The 26,781-nt window shown below is 45.3% G+C and overlaps 3 protein-coding genes and 1 long non-coding RNA gene across 5 annotated transcripts in view; 3 read left to right on the forward strand and 1 right to left on the reverse strand.

Moving 5' to 3' along the window:
- Positions 1–4,520: 4,520 nt before the first annotated feature.
- Positions 4,521–8,394, forward strand: LOC135896041 (putative nuclease HARBI1). The gene is made up of 4 exons (XM_065424370.2): positions 4,521–4,856; positions 4,972–5,111; positions 5,875–6,043; positions 6,302–8,394. Exons 1-4 carry the CDS (start codon positions 4,650–4,652, stop codon positions 6,977–6,979), a joined length of 1,194 nt encoding a protein of 397 aa, XP_065280442.1. The 5' UTR covers positions 4,521–4,649; the 3' UTR covers positions 6,980–8,394.
- LOC135896042 (uncharacterized) lies at positions 8,389–12,423 on the reverse strand. Of its 2 annotated transcripts, XM_065424372.1 has the most exons (5): positions 12,064–12,423; positions 11,263–11,325; positions 10,448–10,513; positions 9,179–9,229; positions 9,017–9,108 (listed from the first exon to the last, which is right to left on the reverse strand). In XM_065424372.1, the coding sequence occupies exons 1-4, from the start codon at positions 12,140–12,142 to the stop codon at positions 9,183–9,185; spliced, it is 255 nt and encodes an 84-aa protein (XP_065280444.1). In that variant the 5' UTR covers positions 12,143–12,423; the 3' UTR covers positions 9,017–9,108; positions 9,179–9,182. The 2 variants fall into 2 exon arrangements, with proteins under 2 accessions (XP_065280443.1, XP_065280444.1); XM_065424371.1 differs by lacking the exon at positions 9,179–9,229 and having other exon boundaries at positions 8,389–9,108.
- A 5,174-nt stretch (positions 12,424–17,597) lies between these two features.
- LOC135896025 (uncharacterized) lies at positions 17,598–19,099 on the forward strand. Its single transcript, XR_010562567.1, has 2 exons — positions 17,598–17,728; positions 17,793–19,099. It is a non-coding gene; the product is annotated as an uncharacterized lncRNA (long non-coding RNA).
- A 3,346-nt stretch (positions 19,100–22,445) lies between these two features.
- Positions 22,446–26,781, forward strand: part of LOC135896031 (zinc finger protein 658B-like) — a 181,353-nt gene continuing 177,017 nt past the window's right edge. The window contains exons 1-2 of the mRNA XM_070524622.1: positions 22,446–22,600; positions 23,094–23,205. The gene's annotated coding sequence lies outside the window, so the exon portion shown is untranslated. The remainder of the gene's footprint in view (positions 22,601–23,093; positions 23,206–26,781) is intronic.

Genomic DNA, 26,781 nt, shown 5'->3' on the forward strand with positions numbered 1-26,781 from the left:
TGTCACGTGACGCCAGGAAAACCGCGATAGCTCCCCATCTGATATGACGTGTACACACCGATTAGCCATAATTTGACCGAAAAAAAAGAAATAGTTATTTCTGATTCGACGCCTTTTTGCCATTAGCCCGCGCCTATTGGTCAAAAGTTTTCGAGGTGCACCCACTTCACCTGCCTCTCACGCGACATCACAAAACCGTAAAAACTTACCGCGTCAGTGACGTGTACGCATTAAAGATGCATTAATATGCCAACGAAAACTGCATAAACAACAATGCGCGTAGTGATTCAAGTTTACTTGGCGACATCGCACGGTTGCCGAGAACAGTCAACCGCATTCGCACACGCGCACACACTACGCTCGATGTTGGTGTGCCGCAACATTCGATCGCGCTGGAAGCCCGAACACGATCGAGGAGACTCGCTGACGTGATCCATACCGCCGCTTTATAATGTCACGACAGTTGCACTGGCTCGTAGCACTGAACCACAAAACACAACAATCGTCGTGTAATCGCTACACGACAAACACACTCAGCGGCAAGAAGAGTGTTGGCGCACTCGTTTCCACACACACACACAGGATGCTGTTGCCGTGAGGATCGCACGTTTCAGCGACGTTATGTCGGAAGTTTTTTGGACCATGCGACTGTCAGCCTTCTTTTTTACCCGAATTCTTCGTTCACAGTAACCACTATATGTGTACGCAGCACACTTACAAGCAAAAGAATTCACAGAGCAAGCGGGATTAAGCGCAAGCAATCACCAAGGCTCGCGCGGTGATTTAGCGCAAACGAACGAAAGGTAAACATGCGGAATCGAGGCGATCAAGCCCTCGTTCCGCTCTCTTAAGCGTTTTTACTTCAGCGCTCATTTGAAATTAAAAGACTAGATTTAGCAGTTCCGGCCCTTCCTTGGTTTTTTCACTGCAGTCAGGCAACGGTAGTGTTTTATTTCCGCGCGTGTGCAGATACTTTTTCACCTGACGAATGCTGCGGCGCCGGCTTGGGCCACGTCTGCTACAGGAACTTCCTAGGTAGCGCGCGCGGCAGATGTCGCTACTAATCGTAGTGTTCCTGTATATGCTCCCGCAGGGAGCAGTGTTGCGCATACCCTTTCCGGCGCCTCTCGCACCGCTATTGGCCGAGCGCGATAAATGACGTCAAGTGAACCGCGCCGCTGCGAAGCCAACTTTACGGGCGCATCTCCGACTCATGCGAACTCGTCGTTTCCGTCAGTGCCATCGCCATTGCAATCAGCGGACCGTCGATTCATTGCGGGATACACCTGGGTTGGTTGCAACAGAAAAAGGGAAGAACGCAGAGGAGGAGGCCTTGGGGCGCTAGTGAAGGGACAGGACTGGGAAAGGGTAAGAGAGAGCTGCAGTGAGCACATGTGGCTCAAGGGCACCGTAGGGAATGTTGAGACAATCCTGGGAGTTGTGTATCTGAAAACGGGGAATGGGTCGAAAGAGGAGAATGCAGAACATTTCAAATGTATGGCCAAGGACATCAGGGAGGTAGCTATGAAACGGGAGATAATCATCCTAGGGGACATGAATGCACATTTGGAATACTTTGACGGGGCGACAGATGCAACAGGGCAGATGTTAGTAGATTTTTGTGAGGCTCATGATTTTGTGATAGTTAATACTGAAATTAAATGTGATGGGAAAATAACATGGGAAAGAAATAACACCCACTCGACAATCGACTGCCTAATGTCCCACAAGCTGTATGAACGGTTGGGATGTATGGAAATTGATGAGGAAGGTACAAAAAGCCTGGGGAGTGATCACAAACGAATCAAAATCAGTTTTGGAAGGACAGTACCACTGGTAGAAACTAAAGGAAAGGTATGAGCAAATTGAATGACAGGCAGCTACAAGAAGTGGCGAAAAACATTGAAAGCATGGTATCCAAGCAACCACAAAGGGCATGGACATACGACGAGTTAATAGGTATTTTTAAACGAGAGCTAGAGAAGGCACAGATTAGGAAACTAGGAAGTAAGTAGGGTAAATATAAACCGAAAAGCTGGTGGGACCGAGAAGTTAAGGAAGCCGTAGAGCAACGCAAAGATGCGTGCAGAAAACACAGAGCAGCGAAGAAAAGGGGAGCCGCACCAGAAGAGGTGGAGACTAAATGGGAGGAATACCTTGCAATGAAAAGAGAAGCAATGGCATTAATTCAAGCCAAGATAGCAAAAGTTGGGGTACAGTGGATGTTAGAGATACGAAAAAACAGGAATGCCTCTAAGAAATTTTGGGAACACATTAGGCAACAGAATAAGAAGACAGAGGTGGTTCAGCACTCACTGACCACGCCAGATGGAACAAAGGTAGAGGGAGAGGAAGCTCAGAAATATATTAGGTTAACAATAGAGGCAGCATTTGCAGAGCCAGTGGGTAACGAAAGGGAGAATAATGACAACAGCAGGACAGAATTAGAGGAGGAATACAGAAGGATGACAAGTAAGGAATGGGACAGAATTGAACACAAGGTCCCAGTGGGAACAGCGACAGGACCTGACGGCATACCTATGAAATTGATAAGCATATTAGGCCAGAAAAGTAAACTAAAATTACGACAACTTATTGAACAAATAGTAGTAGGGGGAGATGTTCCACAAGACTGGAAATCAAGCAGAATGTTATTAGTTTACAAAGGTAAGGGAAGCAAGGACAACATTAAATCCTACAGGCCAATAACTATCACATCTGTCATATACAGAGTAGCAATGCAGATGGCGAAGGAGAGAATGGAGGAATGGGCAGAACGAGAAGAGATCTTGGGAGAACTGCAGAATGGATTTAGAAGGAACAGAAGGCTAGATGATAAATTATTTGTTATAACACAGTGCATAGAGATAGCGACAGCCAGGCAGAAACCACTATGGATAGCCTTTTTAGACATTAGAGGAGCTTATGATAATGTAAACCGAGAAAAGTTATGGAGCCAGTTGAGGGAATATGGTCTAGAGAGAAAGATGATAGAGTTCCTACAACAAGTTTATACAGATAATGAGGTAGAGATAACATGGGAGGAGGAAACTACAAAGTCAGCTAAAATAAGAAGCGGTCTCAGACAGGGCTGTCCATTGTCACCTCTGCTTTTTATGATCTACATGAGCCAAATGGAAAAGAGACTAGAACAGAGCACAATAGGAACCGACATAAGCTATATGCTGGAAGGGCAGAAGGTAGTTCAAGTACTAGCCGGACTGATGTAGATGATATAGTACTGCTTGCTGACACCCGAGAAGGACTACAGGAACTAATGAGCATATGTGGAGAGGAGGGAGAAAATTGGGACTCCAATTCAGTAGAGAGAAGTCAGGGGTAATAGTATACAATGCAGAAAGGGGGGAGCCATTGGAAATACAAAGCACTAAGATTGATCATGTTCAAAAATACAAGTATTTGGGCATATGGCTAAACGAGGGCAAAAAGTACTTGGAAGAACAGGAAAAAATCATGATTGAAAAAGTGAAAAGGAACTCGGCTGTAATGAAACACAAGGCACTTTGGAACTATAATAGGTACGAGGTGGTTAGGGGCGTATGGAAAGGGGTTATGGTACCTGGCCTCACATTCGGAAATTCAGTACTGTGCATGAAATCGGAAGTTCAGGCATGCATGGAAAGGAGACAGAGAAGTGTAGGCAGGTTGGCCTTAGGAGCACACGGGAACACCCCCTAATGAGGGAGTGCAGGGGGACATGGGATGGACGTCATTTGAAGGTAGAGAGGCAATAAGTAAAATAAAATTTGAACAGAGACTCTCAGCACTGGAGGAAAAAAGGTGGGCAGGAAAAGTGTACAAATATCTGTACATGAAAAGTTTGAACACAAAGTGGACGCTCAGAACGAGGAAGCTGAGGAATAGATACCTACAGCCGAGGGAGGGGGTCCAACATGGTGCTAGTGTGGGAAAGGAGGTGAAGGAGACGGAAAGAAAAATGTGGGAAGAAAGAATGCTCGGAAAGCCATCGCTATCAATGTATAGGTCACAAAAACAGGAGATTAAGAGAGAGCTCTTATTTGATAACTCGCGGGGCAGCTCACTATTATTCGAGGCTAGGACGGGGGTTTTGAGGACGAAAACATACAGGGATAAATTTGAAGTCGTGGACCTTCGGTGCGCAGCTTGCGGAGCAGAAATGGAGACCACTGAACATATAGTGCTGAGATGCACAGCCCTTCGCCCGACCCAGGCAGAGGGAACAGAGGCAGATATGGAAGGGGCATTAGGTTTTCCCGGGGAACGAGGGCAAATATATAGATGAGAATAGAGCGGCAGTAACGAAGGGGAGGCTAGAGGATTGGTGAAGGAAGTCAAGGGATAGATAATAACATAAATCGGGGACAAAATGTTTCCTCTACTGTTTCATGGCGTTTTTCACTGGTCGATTCGGAGCAGGATTTCTTGCTCCGCGGCACCGAATCCGAATTTCACTGGTCGATCTGGAGCGGGTTCGCGCGTTCCACTGGTCGTTTCGGATCAACTCGCTCCGCGCCGGATCGCTCTCACTTGCTCCGCCGCCGAGGCGCGGATTCGGGCGGAAATAGAACGCGCCACATGGCGTCACTTCCGTCTTCAAGCAAAATCGCTACCCGGTCGGTACGCACAACATTGTGTTGCTTCGCAAAATGGCTGCGTTCGGTGCTGCTATAGAGCTCGCGTTTAGCGATGAGAGTTCGAGTAGCAGCTCTTCCAGCTCGGACGACAGCGATGGCGAGATGACGCAAGTACTCTACGAAGCTTTCTTTTCAGAGGCATTCTCAGAACCACCGCGCAAATGTCCTAGGATTGTCGGATTCGTTGAGGAAGTTGTGCGGCTATACTCGGATGAGGAGGTAAGCATAGCACCACATTAATAGTGCAGGTGTCTCGTTATTGTATTTTAAATGTTTGCTTGTTTGCAGTTTCGCAGGAACTTCAGAGTTTCTAGAATGTTTTGCTTGTTTGCAGTTTCGCAGGAACTTCAGAGTTTCTAGAAGTGTAGCGGAGGACCTGATAAGGAGGTTTGAGGACTCCGAGTTCTATCCACGTAGTGATCGTGGCGGGTCCCCTTCGAAAACCGCTGAAGAGCACGTACTGATATTCCTTTGGTAAGTCATCGAGCTGTGTTAAGTATTGTGCGCCTGTTTACTTAACCTTACGTCATGCTTTCTTGAAGTAGTGAAATATAATGCAATTCTTTGCTGTTCGTTTTTTCACGGCGGCGCGATCAAAACGCACAAGGTGCGCGTTTATATCGAGCGGTAGTATTTTTGATTTCCGAGGTCATTCCAAACTTTAAATGTTTACTCGTTTGAAATGCCAATTTCACGCAGAAATCCTGTTTCTGTCTCTCTTTATTGCATGTGAGGATTGCTGACAGTGCATAAATGTCCAGTATAAGGTCCACTGGTTGCATGCAACACACACTGATGGGTGTAAATGATGAAGAAAACCAGGGAACGCAAGGGCGGTTTTTATACACAATGTAGCTTTTACAAGCTAGCCAGCAGTCTATCTTGCACATTTTGATTACTGATGTTGAAGGATGAAAGTTTTAATGACGTTTGTGCACACACTGGTACATATATCATAGGGATAGCGATAAAAGCAGCCTGTAGTAGCCAGGCTTTCACCCCTTTGTCCGTTCAAAAAGTTGTAAGGAGTGAGCAACACATTGTGTACATGGCTAATATTCCTACTTTTGAGGCACAAAGCTTGCAAGCTCTATTATCGTACATAGCACCTGAAGAGATTAAAGGGAGTACCATTATTTGAACGGTTAGCATTTTATTAAAGGTATTACTTTTAACTGGTATTACTTTTTACTTTTAGCTTACACAGATTGTTCATAAAATTTGTATACTTTTTCAGGTTCGCTGCAAACAAGGCGTGTCTGAGGGATGTGGCCAGTCGATTCGGCATCGGGGAGGCTACGGCGTTCAGGATTGTTGAGCGGATGCTTGATTATCTAGTGGACATCGCCAAAGAACTTATAATATTCCCAGAAGACCTCAATCAGCTGTCGGCAGACTTTGAGCAAGTAAGAATTTTATTGATATTTCACTCTTTCATGCCATGCACTCTATTTAGCAACAGTAGTCTGTGCCATCATGCTTTCTCTTTATATATCTTGACATGAGTTGGGCTTATATCGTCATAAGTAAACCCAGCCCTATTAAACTCATTCCCCATTTAGGCGATATGGCTAGTCATTCAAGAGAAGCACATTCATTCAGTTAAGATGCTTAAATTTTAAATATCTGTCACAGATGTTCCTAAATTTCTCTTAATATTGCAGGTGTCGGGTGTGCCCAATACTATTGGATGTATCGATGGCTCTTATGTAAGCGTACGATGTCCTGCCAAGAAGGTGCGCTCTACATATGTAAACAGGCACAACTACCCGTCGTTGACTCTGCAAGCTGTGTGTGACTACAAGAAGAGGTTTCTGGACGTCACAATTGGCAATCCAAGTAAAATCCATGACTCGAGGATTTTCAGAAAGTCTAGGCTAGCCGAGCGGTTGCCTAGCATTTGTTGCTCTGGGAAATTCCATGTTCTTGGGGATGCTGCTTATCCACTTCGGAATTATCTCATTACACCATTTCGTGACTATGGACGTTTGAACTCAAGACAACGAGCCTTTAACCTAAAATTTTCGGCAACGAGGGTCAAAATTGAGAACGCCTTCGGGGACCTCAAGGGCAGGTTCCGCCAGCTGCTGCACTTGGATTTTTTTTTTGTTGATAAGATGAACAAGTTCATCATTGCTTGTTGTGTTTTGCACAACCTGTGCATTAGTTGTGGTGATGTCGATGTGCCACCATATAGTGACGACGCAAGCTCGGCATGGGACTGGCAAGCACCACCAGATGACGACAGCCAGAACTGCGGCCCCCTGACATCAAGTGAAGCTGCACTGCGTCGACAAGGGGAAGCGAAGCGGGAATGCTTGCTTCAAGCAATGTACATTTGAGCTGGAAATGCAAACTGTAGCTTCTTGGGTATGATATAAGGGATAATGTGAATAATAATAATAATAATATTTGGGGTTTTACGTGCCAAAACCACTTTCTGATTATGAGGCACGCCGTAGTGGAGGACTCCGGAAATTTTGACCACCTGGGGTTCTTTAACGTGCACCTAAATCTAAGCACACGGGTGTTTTCGCATTTCGCCCCCATCGAAATGCGGCCGCCGTGGCCGGGATTCGATCCCGCGACCTCGTGCTCAGCAGCCCAACACCATAGCCACTGAGCAACCACGGCGGGTGATAATGTGAATATGTCATGTAAATATTGTAATGCAATGAAATTATAAGTAATCAAGTAAGATATGGAAAATAATTTATGAAAACTGGCATGTGCCACAGGTTCGTGCTCTGCAACATGCTGCTTGCACCAAACATCTGAATGAGTTAGCTTCCACGGGGATGAGAAAAGTAGTTGCGTGACCATGACCTAACAGTTAGAACATGAAACGGGCAATCAAGTTAATTGCAAATCTACTGTGGAAATCCCATAGTTATCTGTACTTTAAACAGTTTGGTATTCTCAGCATTAATGCTTTGTATCCATTCAGTTTATTGTATATGTACAAAAATGTAATTATATCAAGTAATGAACCTATACCGACAGAGTTTAACCCCCATCATTATACCCCTCCCCGCAATGTACGACATCGCTGGCGTTGTCATCTACCTTTTTGCCGCACCTTATATCGCAGGCAATCTTTATACATGTGTCTCATTATCTCAACATATTTGCTGAAAATAATGTATGTTTAGAAGATACATCCTGAAATCAGCTGTCATCCATGCTTTTGGATTTTGAAACCCCTCCTACATTGTAAATAGGCATGAATTATTATATTGTAAAATGTTTAGGTTGACATTATGTATTGTTTTCTCTTTTGTAGTGTATGAATGCTCCATATATTGATTTTCCGTTGAGAAATGTTGCATGCAAATCTTGTATATACCAACCCATTGCTGTTCATGTGTACCTGGAACACTGGGTGCTCTCTCAGCTGCCTTTAGCAGCTTTTTGCCTAGTGTCCCCTCTTCCCTGTACTGCTTTGTACTGCGCAAGAGGAATAAACTTTGTATTCTATTAAGAAAGAACACTTTTGCAGCTGCTATTTATGAAACGTAATTACATAAAGCGAAAGCACCTAAAATAATTAAAGCAAAGAGTCAGTAACAAAAATGTTACACGACAATCTTTGTGTAACAGATTTTTTTTACATTGTCAATACAATGTTCAGAGGGGGGAAAAGTGGTGTTGTGTACATGTATGTGCAATGTTATGCGTTGTCAAAGTGTGACTGCTTTATTTTCTTCAAGGAATGTGTCCAATACTCTTAGTAATGTCAAGGAGCACCATCTTTGCAATAAACATGTTTTTATTGCATTTTAATCATTGTGGTCTAAGCCAAAAGCTTCACGCAGAAGGCTCATCTTTTCTGCATGCATTTGATCCCGCCTCTGCATCTTTTCAAGTCGCTTTTCTTCTTTTTTTATGTCTCTTTCAGCTCTTCTCTTTGCCCTGCGCTCTTCAATTTCTTCGACTTTTTCCAAAAATGCAGTCATTTGTAGCATCCGGGCTGTACTCGGGCGATTTTTTCTGCCGTCGTCTCTTGGCTGCTGCTCCTGCTCAAGGGAACAAGCTGCAGTCTCTGTGGCACTACAAGTAGAACTTGAAGAGCTAGACGTCCCATGGGGGACGGATTCTGATGCTGACAACTGTGGGTGTGTCTTTCTTGACACCACACCGCTCGCATCCCTGACTATCTCTGGTTCCAGGCTGTCATCGAGCCACTTGATCTTCTCCAGCTCATCTTCATAGGGGACATCAGCTGGAGAATTGCCAGATGTGTTATTTTCCACGGCTGCTACATTTTTCCTCTTTAGCACTGTTTTGTACCTCGTGCAGCACTGCTCTCCAGTCTTGATTGTACCAGTTCTGCGTTGCAGCTCTACTGCAATTTTTTCGAACATGGCTTTTTTGTTTCTGAATTTTTTTAGAGGACCCACTTGAGGAAAATAAGTGCTATACAAATCAAGCAGCAGCTTTGTCTCTCCACTTGTCCACTCGCACCCCGGAGCTGGAATGTACAACAGCAGAATAAATTTTCATCATTCATAACCATTTCACTTGCTGTGCCCAGCACTAACCTTGTTAAGGTAAAGGGCATAATGGCTTCAGCAATGAAGTTTGAGTTGCACCTAAGGGAAAAAAGCAATGCAGGAAGATTGTGTATATGTGTGTCTGTACAAGCATCCATGTAAATGTAACACAAGATACAGTACATATAGTAATGTCCTATTAGATGCACTTGCAAAAAGTTGGGGATCCAGTTTAGAGAATGTTGTTCTAACAGGAGCAAACTGAATCACTCTAAACCAAGTACAAGTTTCAACTGTTCATAATACTGGAAAATTTTCTATGTCTGAAACCAGATCAGCTACATATTGTTCTTGGCTGCCATTTACTTGCACAAAGCATTTCACTTATAGAGAATGATCAGTGGCGATACCACAGACTGGTTTTGTGGGGGAAAAAATTCTGTTTTCGAGAAGAAATAAAGGTTAGCCTTTGGTTAATGGGGCAGCCTATTCTGAGCAGCAGACTGCTTATTCCAAGCCTGGAGCGAGTTTTGCTGTATCCACACTTGCTTTGGAGCTGTATCCTACGAATGATGGTGGGTATACCCCTACAGCAATTAGCAGATGGAAAAAAAATTCACACAACGCAGCTGCACGAGGGCTTACTATCCGTGCACTACGCGACCAGGACCTTAATAATATACAGGTGGAGAACAGGGACCAATTACTTACATATAATGAAATCACAAGGCATTACTACATGAACAGAAGGGAATTCCCAGTGCCACACGCTAAGCTCAATAGAGCTCAAGCGGTGACTCTGAGATTGTTGCAAACAAGAACTTATCCAAGTCCAAACTTTATTAACAAGATATATCCTGAAAGAGAGATACCAATCAATTGCGAGAAGTGTAATGGCATCATTACTCTGGATCACATGCTTTGGCAGTGTCCTGTGACTTTCACAGACTGTGACAAGGAGAGAGACTGGTGGCAGCGAGTCCTACACAGTGGAGTTCTTTCCGATCAAGTACAGACCGTCCAGAAGGCCCATGATACGGCGGTAAGGTTAAACCTTACTGTCCCGACGTGGGAGCCGCCTGCGTCAACCTAAGGGTTGATCTTCAGGACATTAAATAAAGTTCATCATACCATACCATACAGTCTGCATTTCGTTTGCAACCTCGTAAAAGTGTTTTTCGAAGCTAAGGAACTTGTTTGGGTGTAAATTTAGAAACGTCGCATAATAAAGGGTCTCTTCTGGAAAACAACCGTAAGCTCTGCCCCCCTCTCCGCTTCCATTAGAGCCAATGGTGATTGTATTGAAAGCATACTTACCACGTGCAGCAACCTTTCTTAACTGGCCAGCCCCACTTGCAGGTACACCACTGGATGCAGCTGAACCTGTGTTTGATAGTTCAAAAGCAGTAATGTAAATGAACCATTAAGGTAGGCTTGACAGTGCACGTAAATTATTCAGGCATGATCTTTAAATGTTGGTTATTCAGACATTGCCTCCCTTATTTTTGTCCAACATTAGTGTAATTGAGCATTTGTTCTTTACGAAACAAATAGTACAAATGTTACAACAATGGCAAAGAAGAAAAAAAAACGTTTTTCTAGTGTGTTGGCAAAAGCCCCTGCCACTAATGTATTTGGCTGTACATATTTTGAATACATTGTTCATATATGAGTTAACGCACTGAGTGTGTTAACTCAAGTGCTCCTCTGGGGGATGCCTGCTCCTAAATTGAGCAGTTCTTGAGTGTGTTCTGAAATTCTTGCACATTGTTTCCTGTGTTTGAATTAGCATTCGAGAAGGTCAAGGAGCTAGCGTAAAAATAGTAATGTTTTAGTTTAGTGAAATGAACACCTAACACCTAAACTTAGTAAAATAGACACTTAAACTTAGTATTTCATCCCCAAAGCCACAGAAAAATAAATAAAGACTTATAAAGCAGTGGTAAAGGAGACGGACCCTTTGTTTCTTATTTTTGTAACAAAGAGGGAGAGCGGGCGCGCCGGGTGGTGAGGGTTTTGATAGTGAAAGGAGAACGGTACAATGCGCGGACTCTCGGTGAAAGAAAAGGTTAACAGAGCTCGCCGTAGAAAGTAGTTCTGTCCAGATTTTTGTTGAGAGCAGAACAACTTGCCATTTATTGAAGATCCACTGTGTTCTTCAGTGGTCGTAGCGTCGGCGTCGCCATCGGTAGCACCTTCATGTACAGAAAGCATAAAACAAGAATAAAATCTCACGGGCAGAATTGAAAGCAACAAGGTCTGCTAAAAAAAACAAAAAAAAACACTTGGGATCGCACGAAGCTCGCCATGCTTTTTTATAAAGAGGGTAAACTCGACATAAGCTGCGCATTGCGAAATACACGACAGTGCGCGTGTGTAGCATATAAAACAGTGGGATACCTACATAGGCTGATACCTGACCACTGTAGACCGTTTTTGTTTTTACGTATGTGCGAAAGGCTTCCGTTGCCGGTAAATCCCTCTAAGCAGCACAATTTACAATATCCTATAAATGTATATCTCTCCAGCTGGCATGAATTTTGCTTCATATTTAGAATGTTTGACAAGTGAAATGTGCTGTTAAATATAACAAGAAAGCTGCATACGCGATCTCGACGCCTGAAGTACATTATTTATATTTGAGCATACGCTTCATCAACAACACGTGCTCTTAATATACTAGCGACAACACTTTTTCGTTGGGTAACCTTACTATAAAATGCATGACCGGAAATTTTCCGGAACCACGACCACACTGCATGCTGCCGGAGCATGGATCAAGGGGGCAAAAATGCGGTTTAAAATGCTCCGATATTTTGCCTGCACTTATTTCTCCTGCCATGAGGTGCACCTAGATCAGCTGTTTAAATTATTAGCCTTGAATGTCACGCGGAATTTGATGTTATGATCCATTTCAAGTGAATGCCACTTACCGTTGCACTCATTTCCACCTTCCTTGAGGAGATCCTGCAACAGCCGGCGCACTGCAGGCGTCAACCCTACGTTCTCCATGCACAGTCCTTGCGGGCGCGACACCAAAAATGACAGACTCTATACGACTGCCGCACAGGTGTTCTGTGCTGCCGCGGGACGCGGTCAAATTACGCACGTGGGATGGCACATGGGACGGCGGCTTTGGTTGCCGTGGAAACGTACTGAGCGGAAATTGGGCATAGTTTTCGGAACTCGTTTGTGTCACGTGCACGCAGACTTCCTGTGTGATCTCCCGCGGAGCGTTCGTGTGTTCCACTGGCAGATTCGGATTGGTGAAAGCCGAGCGCTCGCTCGAGGATTCAGGCGGCTGCTCCGAATCGACCAGTGAAAAACGCCATTAGATAGTTATCTTGGGGGGGGGGGGGGAGAGGAGTAAAAACTAGGTTGGGAAAAAAAAGAATAATAATAAAATAGGAGGGGGGAGCAAAAGGCTAGGTGGCGCCAGCCGCCGCCCGTTACAAAGGGTATAGCCGCCATCCATCCATCCATCCATCGATCGTGCGTTGAGAGGAGCAGCTGTGGGTTTCAGGTACGGTATTCGACGATGTGAAGTCAAGGACCTCGGCGAAGTGACACGAAACACATCGTACTGGCACTTGTATTCCAGTATGACGGGGTGCAGTGCACCACCCTGCACAAACCGCACGGAATTCAGCCATAGGAGTAAATGCTTCAGCCAAGCAAACTAGCTGGAGGCACACTGATACTTTAGTGAGAGTGTTGTTGCTAACAAGTCTGGGGCTTCTTGACTTTGAATGCACCCTTCAGAGTTTAAAATTGAAATGAATAATATGTACCACTCTCGTTAACCGCAATTACTGGAGAGCTAAGACATCTTTGCAGAAAGCACACAAGGGAACAAGGACAAAACGGGTGCTAAGTTGGCATATGCATATTTAGCTCTCGAGCTGTGTGTGAAGTTTTGAGAACAGTAAAATTGATTCTAGTCAATTTCTTGTCTTGAAGTGCACAGGCTTATTTATTTTGTTAACTATAATTGCTGCCATCGAAGCTAAGCCGCAATTGTATGCGTGCTAGCTTGTGAGCATCATGTATCAGCCAGTGGAACAAAAACTTGTCGTTCATGTAAACACGCTAGAAATCTACGTTGTGCTTTGGTGAATGCTGTTTCCTGTGGGCGGAAGTGGAGTGAATGGACTGTTCAATGACGTGAAATTTCCTTGCTTCTGATGCGATAGGTCACAAAGCTTTGTAACCTGGCTTTTTGGCCAAAACCTGCTTCAGTGATTTCATTGATTTGATACAGTGTCTTCATCTACTGGCTTTTCTCTGAATGGTAAGAGATCAAGAAAAATGTGTTGTCAGATTACAGTCTTCACTGTGTGAATAATTACTTTGCAAGTTTGCCATCTTGATGTGATTAGTGCAATAAAAATAACCTGTTGTTACTCTTAATAGCTTGCTGCCTTTCCAGTTTCCTTGAATTCTGCCCCCAAGGTTCCAAGAACCAGCACACTTGGCCTGCTGCCAGCAGCCGTTCATGCGCATTCCCTTGAATGAAATAAATTTGTTCTAGAAGCTCTTGCATCTTGAATCTTTTTTCTACTTGCAGATTTGCTGCTACTATATAGCTGATTAGTCTGCGGTATGAATGAATCGTAAAAGTAAGGTTTGCTTAAAATGTGCGCATGTGAACATTTGAAATGCGCTTAAATCTGTGTCTGCACCGCATGTATCGAAAACGTGCAGCTGTTGTGAACGATGGTTAGTGATAAATGACGCTCTGTTAACGGTCACTGACATAACTGCAGGCACGATAGCTCTCTTGGCGACGGTCATTAATCGGCTGGTTTCGGCAGTCAAAAATGCGCTAAGTCTCCAGCTTACGTGTGTGAAATTTTAAACACTCTTTAAAACATTTCTTGCTTTCTGACAAGGATATAAGACAACTTCATATGCATGCTGAAAATCATTGCACCGCCTTTTGTGGCAACGTACTGCGCGTTTGCGAGCGAACTTTAGAGCTGTTCGAGCCACGGGAGTATCTTGTTTTGGGGAATCGAAGGCGCGCGGTCCTACCCCCTATTTGTACGTTCATGTGTGTGTTTGTATATGCGTGTTTACATATAGGTACATACAAAGTTTCGGTTGGTTGGAAGCCCACCCCCTCCGACTGCACGAATGAGTCGTTCGAGCGAAGCCTGTATTAAGAAGTGCCCTTTGCTAAGCGCATGCGAACAATTGGCGCTTGTAGCTCGCGACCATTAGAGAAAAAGGCGGAACACCGCGCGGCATTTGGCTCCTGCGCGCACGAGGAGTGGCTTCGCTGCAGAGCTGGATCACGACGGCGGACCTATGCGCAACTCTGCTCCCTGTAGGCAATCGTTGGGGTAGGTGACACCTAGCGGAAAGTACCGTTTGGCAATTTCTTCCAGGAAGGACTCTTCTCCCCCTTCCCCTTTATGTGAGTGTAGACAGACAGACAGAAAAATTTATTCATAGCATGTGAGTTTGGACTCCTCTGGGTCCCTGGACCACCACACGGACCCGCACTACGTCGAAACGTTCATGCTCCTTTTGTTCATGACGTCGGCAGCCCGAGCCACCGCAGTAACCTGCGATGTCGGGTCCGTAGACGAGAGCAGGACCTCCCAGTCCTCCCAGCTTGAGATGGCGGGGTGTCCCTGCGGGGGAGGATCGGCAGGGCAGCCAAAAAGGATGTGGAAGTGTGTGGCGTGAGGGTCTCCGCATAGGGAGCATGTAGGGGAGATGCCACAATAGTGGGATAGCAGCTGAGGGGATGGTAGAAAGTGGGTCTGGAGGCGTCTACAGAGGATCTGTTGGGAGTGCGTCAGGGAGGGGTGGGGAGGAGGAAAGTCCGACGGTCCAAACGGGGTATTTGCGTGAGCTCCGCAAAGCTGTGTACCCGCTCCCTCGAGAAACCCGGATCGAGGCTGTCCTGAGCCCGGAAAATTAAACTTCGGGCCAATTTATCGGCAGCCTCGTTTCCGGGGTTCCCAGAGTGAGCCGGCACCCACCGGAGCTCAACCCCACGGGGTAAATTCTGGGTGGGGATGTTCAACAAGTTTCAGGCAGGGTTGTGAATTCTGCCTCTGGCAAAGTTGGACAAAGCAGTCTTTGAATCGCTAAAGATGTATTCAGCATCCGAAAGGACAAGGGCTAAGGCGATGGCGGTCTCCTCTGCTTCCTCAGGTGTAGAGGCCGAGGGAAGATGGTGAGTTAGGGGTCGGGGTAAGGTTGGGTTGTAAGCAACTGCTACAGCTTCATGCGTTGTACATGCGGCATCCACCCAGATGGCTTTCTCGACTTGTCCGTAATACTTGTGGAGGGCATTTGCGCGAGCTACGCGGCGAGAGATGTGATATTGGGGATAGACGTTTCGAGGAAGGGGTTTCGCTACAAGGCATATATGAACGTGTCGAGGAATGGCTATAAGGGTTGACTAATTAGCGGGTATGTTGATGCGAAGGGAGGCAAGGATATGGCGGCCAGTAGCGCTCGCGGCAAATCTTAAATACTGCGTCTGAAGGTGCACCTCAACTAGTTCAGGAAGCGTGTTATGCATGCCTAGTGCAAGAAGTTTGGCTGTGCTAGTACTGCGAGGGAGGTTGAGGGCTGCCTTAGTTGCAAGGCGGATCATGGCGTTCACGCGCTCGGTTTCCGTGCAGTTCAGCTTGAGATATGGAGTGGCGTACGGAATGCGGCTAAGCGTAAAAGCATGTACAACTTTCATGTTGTCTGCTTCGTCTAAACCCTTGTGCAGGGAAGATACGCGGCGTAGAAGCTGCAACACTGATTGCGTGGAAGCCTTGAGTGTTGGGTATGGTACGTCCGGAATCCTGCAGGTAGAGGCCAAGGATGCGCAGGGTGGGAGTGATGGGGATAGGAGATCCTTGTAAGTGATTTCGATGGGTGAGTTGGCGGCAGATTTTGGTCTAATTAGGAGGAGCGCGGACTTAGAGGGGGAACATTCGAGTCCGATAGATGATACGTACGTGAGCGGAGATCGTGTCGACTGCTAATTGTAGAGTTTCCTCAATTTCCCCGTCTGAGCCATGAGTGGTCCACGCGGTAATATCATCAGCGTACGTACAGAGTATGTTTTAGGTGCGGGATGAGATTGAGCTTCTGGGCTAAGGGGATGATAGCAATGTTAAATAAAAGGGGGGAGAGGACCGCGCCTTGCGGGGTTCCAAATTCACCGAGCGTATAAGAGCTAGGGTACATGTGCTGAGCTGATCAATGTGCAAGGAGGCAGTGCGGCCAGAGAGGAAGGCGCGAACGTAGTTGTAGGTCTTAGGGCCTACCTGTAGTTCCTGCAGTTCCCGTAAGATGGCAGCGTGTCGAATTCTGTCAAATGCCTTAATGATGTCAACCGCCAGGATGGCTTTAATTTAGTCCCAAGTAACCACGGATATCCGTGGGACGTCCACCATAAGTCCCAACGTCCATCCATCCGGATATCCGACACGGACGTCCGTGGGACGTACAGGAGAAGTCCATATCCTGTTTGGATGTCCGAAGGACATCCCACCGGGATGTCCATGGGACATCCCATTTTGAACGTCCGCTGGCTGTCCATAAATAGGCATGCCCAGGATATACACTAGTGAGTTATATATAAACTAGCATAAATATATTGCCGGAAATTTTAGTTTGTTCATATTATATTTGTTTATTTTTGTTCTCTATCGGACACAGTTCATTCTTTTTTCAAAGCAAAATAAATATATTTCCAACTTGATATCAATTCTGACCACTTTAACATCGCAGTATTAAAATACGATATTTTTTCTATCGGTGGGTCATACAAACAATTTGTAGTTTGCTTTAAAAAAAAATGCTTGTGGATGACTAGCAGAATATATAAGCGCCCATTTGAAGCCACTTATTCGACCTAGAGCCAAGCACTCAAGTTATCCCTCATTATGAAAAGTTCCTGATTTTTGGTCCTGACCTCCGAACATGTAGGTTCAGGTTTATCATTGAAACAGGAAGTAAAACACGTTGTTTGGCTAGTTGGTGCATTGTATTAAGAAAAAACCAGCAAAAAAAAAAGACGGACACAGGAAACATACACAAGACAGGCCTCTTCCAGCCTCTTTCCTGTCTTCTCGTATGTTTCCTGTGTGCGCCTCTTTTTGGCTGGTTTCTTAAAACAGGAAGTTGTCTGCAGTGTTCAATTGTGCATACAATCATTATAGGTAACAAAAACGAATCTCAAAGGCTACGCTTTTGGTGGCTGCGTGCGTTGAAAGCGATTACGAAAGCTATAATGCGTCAGAGCCGCCATGCATTGACGGTAATCTCAAAGGCTATGTTTTTCTGGCGCCGACAGCTTTAGCAGAAACTAAAAACTCGAAAATCAGATACCGAATATTCCCAGAATAAGTAAATATTTCACTGTATAATAATAGAATATTTTAAAAACCTATTTATGTTTGCGTAGATGCACGTGGAAGTGTTACAACCTTGGCAAAGCAGAACGAGGCAGTCATCCAACCCAATCCAAGCTCTAGCCATCGTCGCCACGCCATTTTTCATTCTGCGATCGTTTTAAGGGCAGCGGAGCAGCGTTTGTCACCTTCCGTGCCTGCCGAAGTCTCCTACTCAGCTACCAAGGTATGACAGCTACATCGATTTCTTTTTTAATTCGTTTGGGTATTGAAATGTGTTTTCTTCACAGGTGCCAGGATGCCTAGACTGCTGGAGAAGCCGCACGCGCGAAAAAGAGCGTCGCTGGAAACAAAGACGGTATTCGAGGACTTCGGATCTCGCACCGGCAGCCAGCAGTCAACAGCTCGAGAATTCGCAAGTCTAGAACTGTGCAGTGGCGCGCATACCCCGCACGCATGCATTAACATGTGCGTTCGGGCTGTCCCTGCAAACATTTGCACGCCTTGTGATGCTGGTCGCTGCACCGAGGCGACATCGGAAGTTCAGGACGGTGGTTGTGACACTATGCGCACTAAGGACAATGTGCCTTGCTTCCCTGATGGATATACTCTACGTGACGCTTCGGATGGTTCACTTCGCTGTGAGAACGGAACAGGATCCCTTAGGAGAGGTGTACGCACAAGTCAATGCGGGTTTTCTGGTAAGCAGGACCCCGGAGTCTACATTTGCTTTAGCTACCGCGGACTCTTCATCGGCGGCCTTTGATTCTCCTGGCAAACAGCTTCTCCTGGCTAATGCGCTCATGATCAGAGCTGTAGCCGTCAGTAGCGGTAAGATCGCCTGCTGATCTCTACGAAAATAAAAAGCTCCTTTTAAAAAAGTGAAGAATATATTAGTTGTTTTTATCTACAAGTTTATTTAATATCGTGAGAATATGGTCACTACGGCCACGGCGGGGACATTGTAAACGAGAGTACGCATTCGATGGCCAAGTGAGTTTTAATAATTGTAAGAACGCACTACGCCACGAGGAAGAGCTATTGTTTAAAGAAAGTGAAGAATATATTGATTGTTCTTCACTAATAGTTCGTTTAGCCACGTCAGAATGTGGAGACATTGGGAACGAGAGTACGCATTTGACGGCAAGTTGACTTACGAGAACGCACTACGTCGCGAATAACATTTAAGCTGCAATACCATTAAGCATGTCCGTGTGGCACCCCGCGAATGACATTAAAGTTTAAGGCATTAGCCAGTTAATGTCATTTTTTGTGCCCGTGTCGCAGAGTGCTAGTGAAGTGATGTAGTCAAGATTAATTCCTTCATGTCATTTCTGTTGCTTTCGCTGCTTAATAATGCTAATTGATGTGTTTTTGCTCTTTCTTTTTATTCCATGCTGCAAACTCAAATGTCAAAGCAGGGTGGGCAATAAGTATTTTTGTTCTGCTGTTCTCTACCTTGTTGTGCTATTGAAATTGCAAGTTTTCTTCTTTATCCGTGTATTTATTTGTTCTTTGAACAGTACGCATATATCTGCTTATTGGTCTTTTTATGTATATGTATAAGGTGACAATAAACGTTTAATTGTATTTGGAAGTTGGTGTAAGTTCATTTCTCGTTTATTTAAAACAAGAATGCATTCAAGCATTAGACCAATGTAATATATATAATGGTCCGGTGCTTGAAGTCATGTGTATATCTGGAATATCCCCGGGAAGACACACACAAACACACACACACACACACACACACACACACACACACACACACACACACACATATATATATATATATATATATATATATATATATATATATATATATCCTGAACGTCCCCTGAATGTCCATGCTGGATGTCCGCGTCGGACGTACTACGGATGCCAAAGCGATTACCTTTGGATTTCCAAGGGACGTCCCTCGGACGTACGTCGGACATTCATGGATATCCCACGGACATCCTGAATATCCAGAAAGGACGTCCGTCGGACGTCGCCCGGATATCCGTGGTTACTTGGGGTAAGATGGGGGATGGTATGGTCAAGCACATATCGTGCGTAATTTGAAGTAGGGCATCCTGCGCAGATAGATGCGCACGAAAGCCGACCATACTGTGGGGGAAAAGGTGATTTTCTTCCATGTACGTTGTCAGTCGGGCAAGGATTATGTGCTCAAAGGTCTTGCCGAGACAAGATGTAAGAGAAATGGGGCGGATGTTCTCGAGGGTGATGTGCTTGTGGGGTTTTGGATAAATATAATTTTTCCATGCTTCCAGGAGTCAGGGAGGGTACCTTCCTCCCAGCACTCGTTAAAGTATGAAACGAGGTGAGATATATGGAGGCATCATCAAGATTGCATTCGTAATTTGATCTTCCCCAGGTGTGGTATTGCGCAATTTCAATAGGGCTGCGCGAAATTCAGATTCTGTAATAGGAGCGTCAATGTGTAGAAGTCGGTCTAGCGCGTGGCTTTGATTATCCTTCGTTTAGCTGTCGTCTAACATGCGTTTCAGGAGGTTCCACTTACCTCCTGTCCGCATGCAGCCGTCGACTGCCGAACAGATCTCGTTCGTGCCATTGGAGTCTTGTGAGCTCCGTACAGTATTCGTCTCTCGGTTGAGGGTCGCGATGCGTTTGCGTCTGTTGAGATTTTGCTTTCTCCATCGCGCAAGTATCGAAGCCTTGGCCTCGAGTAACTGTGCGAGGTGAGGGTCAACCCTTTGGACTTCCAGTTCCGTCTGTGTGGTTTTCGTGGCTCTGGTTACGTCGCCCTTTATCGCAGAGTGGAGTTCCGCGAAGGAGTCATACGTATTCGTATCTTCCTTCCGTAACTTACGGAAGGTATCCCAGTCTGTGAGGGTGAACGATCGGGGTGGGGCCGTCGTGTTTGGTATTTCTGCGCGTATGACGAAGTGATCGCTGCCCATGGGTTCTCTTGCGTGTTCGTCCATGTGTAGTTTGCAACATTTCGGAGTAACGTGAGGTCCGGCGTAGTATCGCGCTGCGTCGACGTACCCAATCAGCTGGTGGGGAACCTATGGTCCGTCACCAGGGAGATCGGACAGGTCGTCTATTGCGCGCGAGAGGTTGTTGCCGCTAGGCTTGATTGTGGGGTAAACCCACGACGGGTGGGGGCCGTTGAAGTCCCCTGCGATAATGACCGATCAGTTTCGTGCCAATGACGTGGCTTTAGTAAGGATCGCATGGACGGATTGGTTGTAGTGCGTGGGGGAACTGTAGACGCGTTTAGTACAAAAAAACTTTGTTTTGAGAATCGGTTAGGTACGAGCTCGATTTGGATCGCCTCGATGCGACTTTTTTTCGGTAGGACCTCGTGAACGATGCCCGCGAATGTTCTACTAACGATCGAGCGTGGCGATGCCTCTCCTGGTGTCCCCTCCTCTTTTTGAGACGGCGCAGTACCTTGAGAGCGTAAGGGTTTCGCATAGGGTTTCCTGTAATAGTATTACGTGCGGCCTTTGGCGTTGAATTTTGAGGTACTGTTGCAGCGAGGATTTGCGTTTCGCGTAGCTAGCGCAATTCCACTGCCAAATCCCGTGTTGTGTCAGCCATGATGGTCCTGGGAGGAATTTATTGCCGCCGAAGGGTGCGTAGTCGTAGCCCTTTGTTGTGGCAGACTAGCTTTGTTTTTACTTTTCATGGCGACTTTGTTTTCGACAACCTCTACACGATTCGCTAGGGTATGAATACTTTGTAGGTTTTCTCGGGTGAGGCGCAGAATTTCGTCTAGGATGTTTTGCAGTACATTATACACTCTTCATTCCGTCTCTGCGAGCGGAGTGCGTTTGGGTTTCGCTGTGCTAACTTTTGCATTTGCTTGTCTAGTTGAAGATTTTTGCTAACACAGTGACACTGATGTTACAAGGCTTTGATCGGTCACTTGGCACCAAAAGTTGACTGCCCGAACCTAAAAAATGTCGAGGCGTGCACGTGTAGTCCGCTGCTCTCTAAAATTGCGGTAAATAGCCGCTCCTATTGCCTTTTTCAAGCAGATTGTTATAAATCACATTGCTTATAGAGTTCGTAATTTACACAACAGTTTCATTGCATACGTTGCAAAACTTGTTTCTGCACTCTTTAGAAACTTGAAACCACCATATGTTCGACGACAGAACGATTACCACTCATTTTAAGTCTTAAAAGTTGTCCGTGAATGCGTAGTGAATTACGCACACAGCTTCACTGCGTATATACGTATCTTTAGCACCACCATTATGCTACCGCCGTACTACGCAGAAAAGCTAGCTAGCTTTACAGTTCTAAAAGAGTTCCGTGACACGATTTTTTTAAGGCCTGTAGAGCAGCACCTATATTAAAGCACTTAAATCGATTTTGCAAGCTTTCTACTGAACTAGACATCCAACGACAATAAAAACAAGATATGCTCACCTTTCCTTGAAACAGAATCGATCAACCTATTGCACATATGGGGCGGAGGACTTACTCGTGAATATACATTTACTACACTTTTACCAGATCATTTGCCTTTCCCTACGGCACACATCAGTAAATCCTAATGTCATCTACGACATTAGGCTATTTGTAACCAACGCAAAAAAAAGCTAGATTATCCCATGACTCTTTTAAAACAATTTTTCCAGTCTCTTACGGAGGCTAGGAAAGGGAAATTTATGCTGTCGATCTATAGGATTGCAGTTGCCACTTACGCTCGTTGTTTACATTTCTTGCACCGTTCCTCCTCTTCTAGTTTCACTATTCAAACGCAAAGCATTCGCAAATGTCTGTTTTATTTCGTACATTTGTGAATTTATTCATTCACCGCCAATACAAGCGCAGCATTGTGCCTGTCGATATGGCAACACGAGCGCTGAACAGATCACAGAAGCAGACGACAGCAAACAGGTTATAGCTAGCGCCATTATGCTCGTACGTTCTGTCCCTAGCGGCAAAAGGGCGTGCTCGAGCAGGCGTGCTGGAGCAGGGCGATCTGTGCAGGTCTGGAGATCAATAGGTCGTGGTACCCACTACCCGTACTAGTACACGATGTCATGCTGTGTTTACCCATGTGGTGAGCGGGCACAAACTTCCCTCCTGCTGTCGCTCACGGCCACCTCCAAAGGTAAACGAGTGCACGAATCAGCTCAATACCTACGTCCGTTGCTTTCTTTGTTCATGTTGTAGCGGCACACTTGTACACACTAAGAAGAAAAGGAGCAGGTGAAGAAGACTTTGTTTTTGCTGTAGAAGCCTCACTCCATCCAGTGCTTTAGTGCCGAGCCTTCTAAATAGACGTCTCCCGCATTATAACAATATGTCATGCGCGCAACTTTGCATCAATGGTCGACATTGTCATAACACAAATACGGTATATTACACAGGTAGTCTGTCTGCCTTAATTTTGTCTACTGTTTTGAGGACATTTATTACGAGCTACCCGGACGAACGCTACACATTCGAGAGTTTATAGCTAAAAGAACATTTTTCGTTGTTGCGCGAAAAGCAGATTTTTTCACTTTGCGACAGTTACGCGGTGAAGTGCTCAAATCATACATCCCTGGATGGTTGTACCGTCATTTGTCTAATTTATTACGGTGCTACTGCTGTCGTTACAGCTTCGATCTGCTCATGTTAGTTGGGCCCGTCAAGATATAGCCCATCTCTGCACCGTTGACAGCAATTAGCTGCAAGTGCTGATTGCTGCTGGTTGGCTCAGTCCAGAATCTGGTATGTATATCCATTTGCTCAAGGCATACTGAGCCTTCTATTCAGCTGCTCCAGTAAAGGAAGATTGAATTAAATGTCGGTCGAGTGATGCGTGACACCCTATCATTGTTGTGCTATACAGGTGGCAAGGCATATTCAGATCTAGGCCAGTAAGGCCGACCAGTTATCTGTTGGAAGTTCCCGTAAAGCATTAAATGCGAATATAAAATTGTCTAGGCCAGAACTCATATAATACTGTAGTGCCCTTGGTGCCTGATGTCATCACAAAGGAAACAGTAGAAGAATCCAGAAAATTTGTGTAGAGCTGTTCCGTGACAAGAAATCATACAGATATAATTATGTTGCGAACTGTGACTGAACGTCCACAGCTGTGAGTAATTTCCTTGTGGGAATACTGTTGCTTTTCAGCATATATTGTGTCGGGTGCACTATCACTTGCCAGTTGCATCCTCAGTGTCTGACTCATTGTCATAAGACTGTGTCTATTTGTACAATGCAGTTGCTGCGCCACAAGCGATGTCAGTGAGTAGTGGTGAAAGTGTTAGAATAGATTAGGTCTCCTACATAGGAAATGCCAGTCACCTGAAACAATCGCTTAAGTTGTTTCAGCATCAGGAATAGCTCTGCAAGCCTGCAGGTATGCTTAGATGTCTCGGTGTTTGTATGAGTTGTGATCGGCAACTGTTCGTATATTGCTCTTACGGTGGTATATTATTTAAGCTTTGCCACTTGCTCTGGGCTTTATGTGTAGCAGTGTGATGTACTCTGCATTTCATTATGTATGACATGGACGTGTGGCTGCGATGAAATCTTTTGAAGAGAGTTTCTTTGGCTCTTTCGACCATTTTCATTCTTAATTGGAGGTCTTTAATTGTTGGGGGTCGGACTCTGCTAGGAAAACATTAGTTCGCTTTTCCTTGTTCTCTCATTTGCTTGTTCTTTTGTTTGTTCACCCTTTCATTCCTTTAGGCTATTCGCTTACATTGACAGTTATCATCTATGGTCCCTGCACATTTTCTTCACACAAGTTCATGCTCTTAATTTGCCAGCAATCTTACTAACAAGGGTTTAGGGCTTGCACTCTTGCTTGCTAACATTGCACACCTTTGATAAAGTTTGGTCACACCTCCATTACTACAGGAACCCATTTCTTGAGTTGTACGTCACTGTTCATGACTTACAAAAGGGTTGAGTGTTGTTATTCCCTCTCATGGCCAGATGTGTTAAACATAAATATAATTATGGGGCTGTATGTGTCAACACTACAATCAGATTATGAAGCATGCCATAGTGGCAGACTACGGATTTTGACACCTTTGTGTTCTTTAAAGGGTCGCTGAAACGGTTCAGGACCCGCTGTGGTTGCTTAGTGGCTATGGTGTTGGGCTGCTGCACATGGAGGTCATGGCATTGAATCCTGGCTACATTTTGATGGGATCAAAATTCGAGAATTCCCATGTTTTAGGTGCATGTTGAAGAACCCCAGGTGTTCTCCCACTACAGTGTGCCTTGTAATCAAATGGCAGTGTTGGCTTGTAAAAACGCAGTTTAATTTTTTTTTAATGCTTCAAACAGGTTTTGTAGACACATAGGGTACAGTAAACGTTCGTACCACAATTTGTGTGAAGCATCTCATATTAACAGAGCTACAGACAATTACGAGTTACCCTCCTCCTTAGCCATACATTTCATCCTAAACTCATTTGCCGAGTGATTGGGCTTTAGCTCCACCTTCACTGACTTTGCCTCATGATGGGACGTCGTATTGTCTACTTCTGGTTGTCTTGAAGCCAGTGTGCGAAGCCTCTACAACCTCTCTACCAGCTGCCTGGCAGTCAGTTCCAAACGCGAGCTATCGAAGCAGTGTACGTTGTGAGCATTCTGTAGCAGCACCAAGTGTGTCCGATATTCCGGTAACCACAGGTGAGCTGGATGCTTTGATGGGTGGGTGGAGGCCTAAAGCCCCTCCCCATACTACTATTGCTGTAATGAAGGAGCTTTAGCCTAGATGTATCTGAGCGACCTGATCGGTCCACATTGTCCAAGCACCTGGTGGTGCAGAGCTTAACCATTGAAACGAAGAGCTAATGTTGCCGTAACCAACCCTAAAAAATTTAAACATTTAGAAAAACATGTTCATGGCCAAGTTCCTATCAAGAATTTACACCGGCAGTAAAATACAATGCACTTGGTTACTGCTATATTAGTTCTGTGGTTGAGCACTCTGCTACCAAGTGGCTGCACCATGCAGGGCGTTCACTAGGCCTGTCCACACAAGCGGACAGGCCTAATCCGCTTGTGCTTGGGTTTACTTGAAATGTCGCACATACGAGACACTGTTGAGGTATAGGGTAATCCTTCAGGGTGACGTGATGGCCGCAAATGCACAGATGCTGGTGACGATGGTGCTGGTGCAGCCACTTCGCTCACATGTTTGCCTTGCCGAGGAGCATGATATTGCAGCTTGACATGTTGCCAATCGCTGCGTTTGCAGCCCACAATGCAAGGGCGAACTGTATTGCTCGCGAAAATACCGATTCAGAGCAACACCGACCGCGCAGCTCACGTCATAACGGAGGATATTGTAACACAAGCAGACAACATTTATTGTATGCCGGAAGTGCTTAAGTGTAGCGATAAATTGTCCTCGTGCATTCTCTTTCTGGTACTTTCTTTTTCGTAGAAACAAATTAGCTTACATTTCAACTATTACAAACCACATTTGTTCACCGTAAAGTTGGGAAAGTATCGATAATGCACCCTGAGCAGTGAATCCGACGGCTCGCCCTCGTGGCACCATGTGGTCACCTCAAGTCACTTGATCAGGGGAGGCTGAAAACTCAAGAGGAGTGGCGTGATGCGATTGGTAATGAAGTACAATCACGCTCAGAATGAGCTACAACACATAAGCGCATGGCAAAGTGTCGTGTGTTGTCCATATTTAAAACCTTGTAGTAAATTACACACTTTTTGTCACCCAATTATCACAAGTGCCAACTCTAACAACTCAGCACATTTCTACAAAATCGTGAAAATTGTTTCAGGGTCACTTTAACGTGCACTTATATCTAAATGCAGAAGCATTTTTGCATTTCACTCTGGTCGAAATGCAGCTGCTGCAGTCGGGATAGAACCTGCGACCTTGACCGTAGCTGCAAAGCTACCGCCATGAGCACAGAAGGGTTGATTTCACTTGCTGCTTCTTCTGTTTTGTCGCCTAGACCCTCAAAGCTACCGCCACGAGCACAGAAGGGTTGATTTCACATGCTGCTGCTTCTGCTTTGTCGCCTAGACCCTCAAAGCTACCGCCATGAGCACAGAAGGGTTGATTTCACATGCTGCTGCTTCTGTTTTGTCGCCTAGACCCTCAAAGCTACCGCCATGAGCACAGAAGGGTTGATTTCACATGCTGCTGCTTCTGTTTTGTCGCCTAGACCCTATGTTGACGTAATGAAGCTTGGCGTGTAGGCACCCCGCACCATTTGTCCACTTGGCAAATATGTGTGGTGTTTATATTTCCGAAATAGCAGAAATTTAAAGTATTGTACCTTTAGTTTGCGAGGAAGGGCTGTCGTT

Source organism: Dermacentor albipictus, chromosome 8 (assembly GCF_038994185.2).
Source record: "Dermacentor albipictus isolate Rhodes 1998 colony chromosome 8, USDA_Dalb.pri_finalv2, whole genome shotgun sequence".
Lineage (NCBI taxonomy): Eukaryota > Metazoa > Arthropoda > Arachnida > Ixodida > Ixodidae > Dermacentor > Dermacentor albipictus.